The following is a 14,239-nucleotide window of genomic DNA, read 5'->3' as shown; positions in this document are numbered from 1 at the left end:
GTTAGTTAACATCTAGTGTAATATTGGTTTTAGGAATAGAATTTAGTATTCATCACTTATGTATAACATCCATTGCTCAACATGAGAAGTGCCCTCCTTATTACCCATCACACATTTAGGTTATCCCCTACCTACCTCCCCTCCAGCAACCCTCAGTTTGTTCAGTAGTTTTAATTTGTTAGAATGTTTTACTACCCAAACAGTAGTGTTTATCAAAACTGGATGGAGATGTATTGGTGACTCATAAGCATGTGTGGCATTTCCAAAAAAAGGAGCTATGATTTACCATGGTGGATTTAGAAAATAGAAATAGAGAACACTTTGTTAAATTATAATTTTTAGGTGAACAATGAGTATTTTTTAGTATAAGTGTGTTTTATGCAATAAATAGGATGTACATCTAAAAATTATTCATTGTTGGGGCACCTGGGTGACTCAGTTGGTTAAGCACCTGCCTTCAGCTCAGGTCATAATCCCAGGGTGCTGGGATCCAGCCCTGCCTTGGGCTCCCTGCTCAGCAAGGAGCCTGCTTCTCCCTCTCCTGGTCTCCCTGTTTGTGCTCTATGTGTGTCATACAAATAAATAAAATCTTTTAAAAAAATTACTCATTATTTATCTGAAATCCAAATTTAATCAGGCATCCTGTATTTCATCTGGCAACCATAACTAAAATCGAATAGAAAGTACAGTGTGTTGCATGTGTCCATTGGTGCATGGAATCTATGTGTTAGATTTCTCTGTGTGTGTGTATGTGTGTGTGTGTACACGTGTATATACATGTTTTATGACAGTGCTTTGAAAAAGGCTTTTCCTTTGGTGGTTAGTAGTAAAAACATTTGAAAGGCCTGTGCCATCCAAGATTGTCTTATAAAGAAATCTGTGTATGGTTGTGGATAAAATATTAAAGATTATGGGTTGCATGTTTATGAATTACTTCCCTAGGTTGTAATAAGGTGCTTTGTAATTTACCGTTTCCTTACATACTGTTCTTTAGAAAGTAATTTATCTTACTTAGTTATTCTGGAGAACTTGGAAGTCCAAGATTAGTCCCTTTCTGTAATAAGCACTAGTAGGGTTTTAGCTTGGTGATTGAATAGAAAAGAGAGTCTTGCTGTGATAGTGCAGATAATTGAATCACTTGTACTTCTTTCAGTTTTTGGAAGAATGCTCTTCTTAAAAAGGGCTTATTCAGTGTTATCCTGATAATAGTTTTTTGTTTGATTTGCTAATAAACACTACTTTTTAAGAGCAGTTTCAGATTCATAGCAAAATTGAGAATTCTCATATACCTACGCTATCCCCACGCATTCATAGCCTCCACCATTGTCAACATTCTCTATCAGAGTGGCATTTATGTTAAAATTGATGAATGTATATTGAAAAACTATCATTACCCAAAGTCCATAGCTTATAGTATGGTTCATGCTTGGTGTTGTACATTGTATGAGCCTAAACAAATGTATAATGAAATGTGTCTGTGATTTGGTATCATACTGAGTATTTTCATTGCCCTAAAAATTCTCTGTGCTCCACACAGTTTTTTGGTATGAAGTATAGAAGTGACCCATTTACCTACACTTTTGGTTAAATATACTTTATTTTAAATACATTTTATAAAAATAAATAAGTACATTTTATTACTGTGATTTTGGTGTAAGAATATATTTGTTTATAAATTTTTTTGTTCTCCCAAGTCAGAATTAAATATTTTGAGTCATTCTGAGTCAGTTGTCATATTTGGGGTTAATTTATGTATATTTTCATTTTGGAGTAAAAATATTTGAAATACAAGTTCCAAAGTTTGCCATATTTAATAGCCACTTATTTTTTTACTACTTTAATAAGAACACACCACATTTTTATTCTTTCTTTTTTTTTAAGATTTTATTTCTTTATTTGACAGAGAGATCACAAGTAGGCAGAGAGGCAGACAGAGATACTGGTGGGTGGGGAGAAGCAGGCTCCCTTTTGAGCAGAGAGCCAGATATGGGGCTCTATCCTGGAACCCTGAGACCATGACCTGAGCTGAAGGCAGCGGTTTAATCCAGTGAGCCACCCAGACGCCCCCCACATTGTTATTCTTTCTGAGTAAATTTTGCTTAGGGCAGAAGTATGAGGATATAAATGATTAGTTTGCTTGTGTTCAGACCCATAGTAACATGAAACGATAAGAGATCTTTCCTAATGTTTTTGTAAGTATAATTCATTAAGTTTAACCACACTAATAATATTTATTTGTATAAAGGTTAACAAATGAAATATTTAAGGAAACTTAAATAATCAAAATCCTTTCTTCCCTTGTTTCAATAGCAACTTTTTAACTGTCAGTCTCTACACAAACTGAGTTTGCCAGACAATGATTTAACAACATTACCAGCATCTATTGCAAATCTCATTAATCTCAGGGAACTGGATGTCAGCAAGAATGGTAAGATTTTTTCCCCCTGGCTTTCTGTACTTAAGAACATGTAATTTTATTAAGATTTCTATTGTGTTTTAACAAACAAAAATACAGAAGTAAAAAGTGTTGTATTAACTTTCATATATATAAAACTTACCATATGATAGTTTAAAGCAATGTGGAGATAAATTATAAAAACTTTTAAATGACCTTTTAATTAAATGCTGTGGATACATGCATGTATATACTTAGGTATCCTTAAATTTATATATTTACATGTATTTATTGTCCTATTATTTGTAATGATGAGAAACTATTAACAATGGTGGTGTCTGCTGTTGATTATGCTATTTATATACAGCCATAGCGAGGAATTTAATATAGTTCCATCAATATTGGCATGAAATATTTACGTTATAGTTTAGGTTGAAAAAAAAACTTGTGTAACATTATAAATGAACTGAACATCATTGAATATTTATTTAAAGACCACCTTTTGCCAAGTACTGTATTGGGACCTAGGATTATAGTTAATGATGAGAAATAAAAGGACATGGTCAGTGTTCTCTTGCTGCGTATAGTCTAGGCTTAGTTTGATACACACTGAAGATAATGTGGAACGTTCCAAAATGTTAAGTGCTTACCTGGTCCAATAGAGAGAGAGGTAGATAGTTGAAAATTTTAGAATGAACATGTTTCTTACATAATTACAAAAAAAAAAAAATCACAAGAGAATAAATATTAAATTGTCTGCCAAAAGAAAAGACTTCAACAAACACTAAATTCCAAGTTATATTCAAATAATTCTTTATAACATTTGAAAAAAACTTGACAAGTCCCAGAAAGTTTAGTGTAGTAGCACCAGTAAATGCCTAGCAATCATATTCGATAGCTCTTGGTTGCAAAGTTACTTTTTGTCTTGATGATAGGAATATACAGGAGGGATCTTTGTATTATATCAATTCTATATTTTAAGATTTATTATGAAAACCATTTTAGGACTGATTAAAAGAATCATCCTGTTTTCATAATTAACAGTTAATTTTTTATGAATTTACAACTGTGCCTACCTATTTCTATAAAAAAGTTATTGTAAATAAATAAATATGCATGTTTATTTGCATGCCTTCATTTATTAAACCCTAATTATCTTAGTTATGGGCAATTCATACCAAATAATTGTATATTTTGTAGGCATGTCACCAATTTAATACTTCTACTTTGAGGATTAAATCCTTTGTTAGGAGGTATAACGTGTTCATATTCATTTTGGGTTCAGAGAAGGTTATGGTAGTTAGTTTTTACTGAGTTTTAGTTGTCTATAGTTAATAAATTTTAAGTTTAAAACTTGTAAATTTTTATTATTTATTTATTTATTTTTAAATATTTTATTTATTTATTTGACAGGCAGAGAGGCAGGCAGAGAGAGGGAGAGGGAGAAGCAGGCTCCCTGCGGAGCAGAGAGCCCGATGTGGGGCTCGATCCCAGGATCCTGGGATCATGACCTGAGCCGAAGGCAGAGGCTTTAACCCACTGAGCCACCCAGGTGCCCCAAAACTTCTAAATTTTTAAACTTCTGTTGAAACATTTAACTCTTGAGTTAAAAATTTTCTGTTATTTGGAGGCAACTGGGTTGCTCAGTTCTCAGAGCCTTGGTTTCAAGTCTTGATTTCAAGGCTGTGAGTTCAAGTCCCATGTTGGGTATGGAACCTACTTAAAAAATTATTGTTTTTCTGTGATATGAAAAATTTGTGTTTTAAGTAAAAACTTAGAATCTAATTACTACTTAGATTGATTTATATCCTGTTTTTCTCCAGTTTATTTAAAAAATTTCATAGCCATATTAAAAGCCTACATAAAAATTGACAGAACACTGATGGATTCACACTCTGTTAGCATTTTGCCATGTTTAGTTTCTTTCTCTTTTAAAAAATATATGAATTTAAATATGTTCAGGGAAAAAATGTTGCTTATATAAAATTTCTATTTGGTAAGCCTATTTAAAATTTTAAGTTGCAGACATGAACTTTAAATATTGGAAGAAGCATTTCCCAAGAACAAGGAAATCCTTATACATAACCACAATATCATTATCACTCTCAAGAAATTTGACATTACATTTTCCCTGTTGCTTAAAAATGCCCTTTTTAGTTATTTGCCCCTCCACCCCCAGTTACAGATCACATAGTATTCAATTGTGTCTCTTCAGTCTCTTAAAATTAGGAACAGTTTGCCCATCTTTTTGTGTTTTTCATGATACCAACATTTTGAAGAGTTCAGGTCCATAGGTTTTTAGTTTGTGTGACTTTTCCCCTCATGATTTTATTCCAGTTAAATAGATTTCCTCAGCTTGAAGCTTCTCTTTAAGGGTAGTTTGAAATGAGCTTCAATTCCTGTTGCTTTTTTAGAGTGACAAGTTTTACTTGATAAATTAGGAGGAACTTAATCCACTGTCGTTGTAGCTCTCTACATGCTGATAGTTAAGTCAACACACAGAACTGTAGAATTGTTGTGACATTAGAAGGTCATCAAGTTTAACATTCCATCCCAAAGGGGTATTTTCTACTTTTTGATCTTTTTAAATGGAAAATGTTAAAAGTATAAGGAAAGACATCTGAAATAATTTGAATATTACTAATACAATTGTATGCACCTGGGAAAGGCCGGCAAACTGCTATCACTCTTCATGGTATGAAGATAATACTTCACTCAGTAATGAATATGCTTGCATATGTCTCCTGAAAAATGGCATTGACTCTGAGTTTATTACTTTGAATTGAGAATGGTGCAGTTTTGTTGCATCGGTGTCCTTAATATCTTCAACTTTTTGCAGCTTCTTAAAAAATAGTGTGTGTGAGTTATGACAACCTACTGGACTGTAGTGTTTCTCTTTTTTTAATTCTAGTTTCAGCAGGGTTTTTGTTGATTATATAGAAAACTTGTTTTATATAATTATATCAGCTGGTGTTTTTGAGGAGTTGGAAATAATTTCTATATGATGAGAATATTTAAAATAAGCACTCAAGGGGGCGCCTGGGTGGCTCAGTGGGTTAAAAGCCTGTGCCTTCGGACCAGGTCGTGATCTCAGGGTCCTGGGATTGAGCCCTGCATCGGGTTCTCTCCTCTTCAGGGAGCCTGTTTCTCTTCCTCTCTCTCTGCCTGCCTTTCTGCCTACTTGTGATCTCTGTCAAATAAATAAATAAAATCTTTTAAAAATAAAATAAAATAAGCACTCAAGTATTCTGCCCAGAAAGAGGATGACATTAGTTATTGCTGCCAGTGAAACCTTACAACTTATTTTCACTAAAAATTAAATTGTGATTTATGTATTCTTTTCTTCTCTTTCTCTGTGATTTCACAGAGAACGGATCTCCCCTGCATTTTAAGTGCCGTAATCATCAGTCCCTTGCCTTTTACTTGTTTGCTTGTTTTTTTTTCTCCTTTTTGTCTTAAACTCACCTAAATGCAACTGCACTGAAGAGTAAATTTGTTTAATTTGCTCTTCCTTTTGTGGCTTAAGTTTTGCTTTATTGTTAGCTTTTTAAAGAAATAAAGTTCACGCCTAAGTCATTGCAAAAAAGCAACTAGTGTTTGAGAAATAATCATTTCTTATGTTCAAATGCCTGTCCTTCTTCAGAAAACTAATGCGGATGATGATTAAAACATTCTGCTACGTATTTGATTGGGAAGGCTAGTGGGGAAAGGGAGATAAAAGAAATGAAGACTAACCTAGTTGTTAATTCATCTGTCTGAGCACACAGAATACAGAGCCAGGAAATTATAAGGCAAAGAAACCAGAAAGAATAGCTCAGATATTTCTAACTGATAGAGGAATGCTAGAGAGGTTAATTAAGGCCTTTTCTTTTTAATTGAGTCAGAAAGCCCTGGAAGAATGAATTGAAAGTTTGTGGTGAAAACAGAAAACAGTTCATTGAACCTGAGAAGATCTGATGATTAGGGACCAACTGCTGGAAAACGCTCTTCACTTTAAGCTCAGAGAAGTTAAATTGATTATGAGGAAAATTACAGTCACTGTATTTTTCTCCTGTGTTTTCAAATTTCTGAAATTGCTAATGTACTTATTAGTTGTTTAAGTTGAGCTCTTTCAATAAATCAGTTTGTTTAAGATCATGAAAGAAGAAAAACTGTGTGTTAAACTAACCTAGAACTAAAAATATTTAGACCAGTGATCACTGGTCTTTGCCAAGTATGTTAATAATGTAGACTATAGCTGGAGTGTCCACTCATTATACCTTACTGTGGCCTTATCACTTATGGATTGTTTGGTACTCTGTGTTTTGGACAATGTTCTTATTCAGACATAAGATTATGGTTGACCCTTGAATGATGTGGGGGTTAGGAGCATCAACCCCTGCACTTTTAACTCCCTCCCCCTGCCGTCATCTTAACTATACTCACAGCCTACTCTTGACCAGAACTCTAACCCCTAACATATATATGTATAATATATGTTTTGTATGGTGTATGTATTACATTCTCTATTCTTACAAGGTAGACAAAATGTTACTAAAAATCATAAAATACATTTATAGTACTGTCAAAAAAATCTGTGGTTAAGTAGACTTGTACTATTCAAATCCATGTTGTTTAAAGGTTAATTGTACATACTTGCTTTTGTTTTGATCTTTCGTGGTCAAAGAATGGCCTGGTCTGATGTTGATACTCTTTGAAATCGTGTAGTTCAACAAGAGAATACCAGGATGTCCCTTTGAATGCCAAGTAGCTACCTATAAGACCAGGCCAGCTCCTAAATGTCAGGAAGTATATTCTCTTTCCCAGCAGTAAAGAAAGAGTTCTGTAATTAAACAATAGTAATGTAAAGAGAAAAGCCACATTTTGCAATATCTAATCTAGTGTTTTCATTTTATTAAGTTTGAGCAAGAGTTAAATTCTTATAAAAAGGGTATATTATAAAGAAGGAACACTATGAAATTCAAGTGAGAAGGAACAAGGGAAAGATACTTGGACTTGTTAGAGAATTAAAAAGTAACTCATGATAAAATTCGGGTTCTGCATATGTTAAGGGTAAAATGAGCCATCTTTGAAGACCGGCTAACATAAGCATTGAAAATAGGCCTCACTGAGAAAGTAACATGAACAAGGACTTGAGAAGTTAGCCATGTAGATACCGGAGTTAAGATTATACCAGAAAGAGGGAACAACCACGGTAAGATTGGTAAGGTGTGAGTGTCCATAGTACGTGTGGGAAACAGAAGGCCAGGGTAGCTAAAACAGTAAGCGAGATGGGAGAGTGAGAGGAATAGAGGTCAGAGAGATAGAGCCTTATAGGCATTAGTATGTTCTTTGACATTTACTCTCAGTGACATGGAATCGTTTGGAAAGCTTTGAGCAGATCAATCAGACCATGATCTGATTTGTGTTTTAAAGACTTACGCCAGCTATATGTAGAAACACTATGAGTACAGAGGTGAAAAGTAACCAGTTGGGCTGCTATTTCAGTCTTCTCTGATGATAGTGATACAAGCAGTGAGATGTGGACAGACTCTAGATATACTTGAAGGTTGAATCGATAAGATTTTAAGATGGACTGAATGTGGGACATGAGATAAGAAATAAGAGATAAAGATGACCTCAGTGGTATTGGTGTATGCAAGTGGAAGGATAGTGTTGCTAACAGCCAAGATGGGGTCATCTGTGGGAGTTGTAATTTTTAGTGGAAAAAAATCAGGTCATTTTTGGACATGTTACATTTGAAATAAGATACCTGTTTATTCGCAGGGGTCTGGAGTTTTCAGTCAAGAGGGAGCTCTGCTAGCTCTTCATACGTGGGAGTTGTCAGCGTATAGATGGTATATAAAGCCCGAGGTTAGATACAGTCACCAATGGCATGAGTGTGAAAGAAAAGAGACCTAAAGAATGAGACTTAATGGCAACCCAACATTAAGAGACCTGGAAGAAGAGGAGAAAGGTACAGAAGATCCTGAGAAGAAAGACTAGTGAGGAGGGGAAAAAACTAGTAGGATGAAAATACTTTCCTTTGCTACATTTTAGCTTCTCAAGAGAAGGAACCATGTCTTAGTATTTATAGTCTATAATAGTGTCTTACATTGTGTTTAGTTGGTACATATTTGCTGAATAATGCAGAGTATAGGTGATTTCAGTTTGGGCCATATATATATATATTTTTTTTTTTTTTTGAGATACCTAAGCAATACCTAAAGGGTATTTGAAAATTTTTATTTGGAGTTAAGGGAATATTTAGAACCTGTAGGAATTAAAGTCATAGTAAATACAATGCTAGCAGTTTGTAAAAACAGAAAACCCAGAAGTATTTCAAAACTCCTCCTTTAAGGAAGAATTATTACTATGTATCTGAAAGCTGGAGATGATTTAGAATTACTTTTATCACAGATATTGGTTACTTTTTATAAACCTCACGCTATGGAATAAAGTACTTAAAATTTTTTAAAAATATAAAATACATGTTTGTATTTGTGGAAGATGATAAAAGCATTACTTCCCATTAAATATTAAAATTACAAAAATCTGATATAGAACTCTTAAAATTACTCTTTCTTCATGTAAAAGTTCAGATCAGTAGCACATACTTTACTCCAATTAGTCTTTTTCTCCTTACATAGACTTTATTATGTACTAAAAATATTGTACCTCTTGGGTAGTATTTTCTATGTAGATGATTTCATGATACTTTAAGGACTTTACAAAGGCCAAAGAAGTGAGATATTTAGCTAAGGTTTTTAAAATGAAGTGGGGTGCTACTGAAAACCATGGACTGTCCTTCCCCTGTCCTTCCTCTAAATGTGGAATGTTCTATTGTAAAAGATGTGTTTTGATAAGAATAACACACTGCAGGGGCGCCAGAGTGGCTTAGATAGTTATGCGTCTGCCTGTAGCTCAGGTTGTGGTCCCAGGGTCCTGGGGTCAAGTCCTGCATTGGGCTCTCTGCTCAGTGGGAAGCCTGCTTTTTCCTCTCCCTCTGCCTGCCACTCCCCATCCTTGTGCTTGAGCTCACTCTCTGTCAAATGAACAAATCTTTAAAAAAAGAAGAAGAATACACTGCAGCCGTCCCACTCCAGATATTCAAAGTTCCTACAGTGTTTGAAAATTAATCCATGTAATTCACCGTATCAGTATGCATATACCTGATTCCATTCTTTGGTGTTTACATAAGAGAAATAAAATATGTGTTTATAGAATGATTTAAAAAAATTTTTTTTAAATAAGATTTTGTCAGTGCATGCCAGATAGAGCACAAGCAGGGGGAGCTGCAAGCCAAGGGAAAAGCAGACTCCTGCTGAGCTGAGCAGGGAGCCTGATGTGGGGCTTGATCCCAGGACCCTGGGATCATGACCTGAGCCCAAGGCAGGCGCTTAACCAACTGAGCCACCCACACATCCCTAGACTGATTTTTTAAAAGCAGATGTTCACAGTACCTTTACCATAATAATCCAAACTCACTGCCTTTTTTGCTCTTTTTCCTCCAAGTCTCCCACTTCTGGCTCTAACTACCACATCTGCCCTGGGACTCCTGCTGCTATCCCATACACATTTTTTAAAGTATTAAGTCAGTTTAGCAAGAGTACTGTTTTAATGTGTTCAGTGTATCTTGTAGAATTGTCACTTGAGACAAATTATTTGTTATTTAAAGGACTGATAATGGCGTGCTTGGGTGGCTCAGTGGGTTAAAGCCTCTGCCTTCCGCTCAGGTCATGATTTCAGGGTACTGGGATCGAGCCCCGCATCGGGCTCTCTGCTTGACAGGGAGCCTGCTTCCCTTCCTCTCTCTCTGCCTGCCTCTCTGCCTACTTGTGATCTCTGTCTGTCAAATAAATACATAAAATCTTAAAAAAAAAAAAAAAAGGACTGATAAGAATTTAACTTTTTTTTTTTAAAGATTTTATGTATTTATTTGACGAAGAGAGATCACAAGTAGGCAGAGAGGTGGGGGGGGGGAGCAGGCTCCCTGCTGAGCAGAGAGCCCATTGCGGGGCTCGATCCCAGGACCCTGAAATCATGACCTGATCCAAAGGCAGAGGCTTATTATAACACTGAGCCACCCAGGCACCCCAAGAATTTACTTCTAAGAATATGATTCATAACAAATATTTTATATGTAAATGAATAAGAGAAAAGAAGGAACAAAACCAGTGTAAAAAATATGAAAGTTATTGGTAGTCATATTTAGCAAAAATTTGCTGTCCAAAAGTACAGTATAATGAATAGTTACATGTACTTAGGACAGAAAATTGAATCAATTGAAACAAAACCTACAAGCAGTAATAGAAGAAACAGATACTAATTAAGCAGTTCATTGTGTACATACCCTAAAATGTGTAATTGAAGTGTTAAATTTCTAGGTAAAAGAGATGCTTTGGAGATTGGTAATTCCAATTTTTCAACTTCTAACAGGGTTTTAAAGTTTTTATTACCATTAATAAGAAAATTCTTCTGTTATTCCCTCCAAAAGCAACATCTCTCATATTCCTGTTACTATCATTTTATTAAAAAGTGGCTTTTCATTCAAAAAGAATAAATACTATAAAGCCACTAAATTTTATTTAATTTTTTAAAGATGTTATTTATTTATTTGAGAGAGAGAAAGGGAGAGATCGAGAACGAGCAGGAGGAGGGCAGAGGGAGAAACAGACTCCACAGAGCAGGGAGCCCAGTGTGCGGCAGCTTGATCACGGGATCCTGGGATCATGACCTGAGCTGAAGGCAGACGCTTAACCATGTGTGCTGCCCAGGTGCCCCTAAAGCCGCTAAATTTTTAAAACTTAGATGAAATAAAAAATAAATTTCCAAAATCAGCTCAAGAAGCAGAAAACTTACAAAGACCAGTGAGGGGCGCCTGGGTGACTCAGTAGGTTAAGCTTCTGCCTTCGACTCAGGTCATGATCTCAGGGTCCTGGGATCAAGGCCTGCATCTGGCTCTCTACCCAGCAGGGAGCCTCTTCCTCCTCTCTACCTGCCTCTATGCCTCCTTGTGGTGTCTGTCTGTCTGTCTTCTCTCTCTCTCTCTCTGTCAAATAAATAAATAAATAAATAAATAAAGTCTTTAAAAAAAAAAAAAAAGACCTGCAAATACAGTATTATATTGGATAGTCAGAAAAACTACCAAGTCTACTTTTAAGAGCAAATCTGACTAAACCTTCTTGGAATTGGGGTTATCCCTAATTTATAAAACTTCTTTAGATTAAAGTATGGGGGGAAAGTACACAATTCTGTCTGTAAGGGTAAAATACACTTTGATAACAAAACCAGATAAAGACTTATTTAAATCACAATGTTGTGACCCTGTGTTGGGATGACAGAGCTCATCCTCCAACAGGTTAGCCCAAGTTATCCCAGCCACATTTCTCACAGAACAATTAGAGGACCCTAAGAGCTAGTGGAAATTAGCCAGAGAGCTTATTTAAACCCTCTATTTCATCACCTTGGCTAAAGTTTCATTGGCCAAAGCAGAACACATGGCTGAGCCTGGAATCAGAACATAGGGAAATTATACTTAATATTTTGATGGGAGTTGTTGAAGGATCACATTGTAGATAGTGGTATAGGGAGTGAGTCTATTAATGCAACCACTCTATCACACATATCTAGAAATGAACTTCATAGAAAATGTGCAGTGCAACCTAAATGGAAGAAAAACATAAAACTATGGAATAGATGAGTAGAAGGACCTAAAAGGAAAGAGTGTCAGGAAACATAACCATGAAAGAATCTGGAATATGACAGAGGTGCCTCTACAAATCAGTGAAATAAGAAAAGTATTTTGTTAGCATTGAAATAGTGGATTTATATGGGAAATAGAAAAAAAAGAGAGAGCCTTCATAATATGTACTAAAATAAATTCCAAATTAATTAAGGATAATAATATGAAAACAGTCACAATTATTGGAAAATGTAGAATGTTTTTATGACTTTGGGATAGGAAAGAGATCTTATTCAAGATATAGAGAGCAAAGTAGGGGCACTTGGGTGCCACAGTTGGTTAAGTGTCCGATTCTTGATTTTGGCTCAGGTTATGATCTTAACCATCATGAGATAGAGCCCTGTGTTGGGCTCTTCGTGGAGCATGTAGCCTGGTTGCGATACTCTCTCTACCTCTCCTTCCTTCTTTCTTTCACTCTCTTTCTCTTTCTAATAAACTAATAAATTAATTTTTAAAAAGCACAGTAGTAGAAGAATAAAATTTCTGTATGACTAAATAAATAATACATGACAAACAGAAAAATTTAATACACTAGTATTTCTAAAGAATGCTTACAATCAGTAATGAAAAGATAATCCAATAGAAGATGTACAATAAACAGGGAGTTCAAAGAAGAAGAAATAAAAATGATCAGTAAACACATGAAAATGTATTATTACTAGAAAATATCAAGAATATCTAGCTTTAATTTACTTTTTTAAAGATTTTATTTATTTATTTGACAGAGAGATCACAAGTAGGCAGAGAGGCAGGCAGAGAGAGAGAAGCAGGCTCCCTGCCGAGCAGAGCACCCGATGTGGGGCTCAATCCCAGGACCCTGAGATTATGACCTGAGCCAAAGGCAGAGGCTTAACCCACTGGGCCACCCAGGCTCCCCCATCTAGCTTTAATTTAAATATACATTTATATTATTGCTGGTAAGGTTCAACCCTTATATTGGCATGTAAATAGCATATGTTGACAAGAACATGCATAAATAGGTATTATGGTGTGAAAATAGGTATGGCCACCCTGGAAAGAAGTTTGGGAAGTATCTGGTGACATTGATAACTCTATGCCATGTCCTATTCAGCTAGTGAAAAAGAGAGGCAAAGGTTCTCCCCTCAAAGAGCGTGTATTCTTTTTTTTTTTTTTAAAGATTTTATTTATTTATTTGTTAGAGAGCACCCGAGCACAGGCAGACAGAGTGATAGGCAGAGGCAGAGGGAGAAGCAGGCTTCCTGCCAAGCAAGGAGCCCGATGTGGGACTCGATCCCAGGACACTGGGATCATGACCTGAGCCGAAGGCAGCTGCTTAACCAACTGAGCCACCCAGGTGTCCCAAGAGCTTGTATTCTTAGTGGTAGGCTGGTAAACAAACTTCTAAAGATAGGTTAGCCTGCTTGACGTTGTTGTCCCATATATTCTGTTATGTTGAAATTTTTTCATTCTACTTTTTCTCTGTTTCAGATTGGCTAATTTCTGTTTCCATGTCTTCTCGCTCACTGAAATTTTCTCCTATGGTGTCTAATCTTGTTCTTTTTTCTAAGACTTTATTTGGGAGAGAGAGAGCATGAGCAGGGGGAGGGACAGATAGACCCTGAGATCATGATCTGAGCCGAAGTTGGACACTTAATCCACTGAGCCACCCAGGCACCCCAATCTTTTTTAATCCTGTCCTGTATTTTTCATTCAGTTACTATATTTTTTATTTGTGAAGTTTCCATTTATTTCTTAAACTTAAGCTTTTATCTTTCCCATTTTGTTCATTTTTTCCCCTTCAAGTACAGTAACTCTTTCAAAGTTCTTTTGTCTCCGAGTCTGTTTCTAGTAGCTGAACAGTGGTAATCTTTTTATAGTGGAATATTTCAAGCATTTACAAAAGTAGAATATAATAAATCTGCTGTACCTATCAACCAACTTCAGCATGTATCAGTATATTGAATACCTCCTAATACACCTTCATCTGTACCTCCTACTTTGCCATCCCTTATAGTTGCTGTTAAAATCTTATTTATTTATGAGCACGAGAGCAAATGGGGTGGGGAAGGGCAAAGGGAAAGGTGGGTAGGGAGTCTCAAGCAGACCCTGTGCTGAGTGTGGACCCGTACATGGCGTTCCATCTCACAACCCCAGATCAT

The 14,239-nt window shown here is 35.7% G+C and overlaps 1 protein-coding gene across 11 annotated transcripts in view; it reads left to right on the top strand.

Moving 5' to 3' along the window:
• Positions 1-14,239, top strand: part of ERBIN (erbb2 interacting protein) — a 124,250-nt gene that overhangs the window by 48,166 nt on the left and 61,845 nt on the right. For all 11 annotated transcript variants that reach the window (XM_032849491.1, XM_032849509.1, XM_032849458.1 and 8 more), the window contains one exon: positions 2,311-2,428. In XM_032849491.1, coding sequence (XP_032705382.1) covers positions 2,311-2,428 — 118 coding nt within the window. The remainder of the gene's footprint in view (positions 1-2,310; positions 2,429-14,239) is intronic.

The sequence above is a fragment of the Lontra canadensis genome, unplaced genomic scaffold (assembly GCF_010015895.1).
Source record: "Lontra canadensis isolate GAN:19392208 unplaced genomic scaffold, GSC_riverotter_1.0 scaffold4, whole genome shotgun sequence".
NCBI lineage: Eukaryota > Metazoa > Chordata > Mammalia > Carnivora > Mustelidae > Lontra > Lontra canadensis.
The sequence above is the reverse complement of the archived record's forward strand: the minus strand, read 5'-3'. Positions and strand labels throughout refer to the sequence as shown.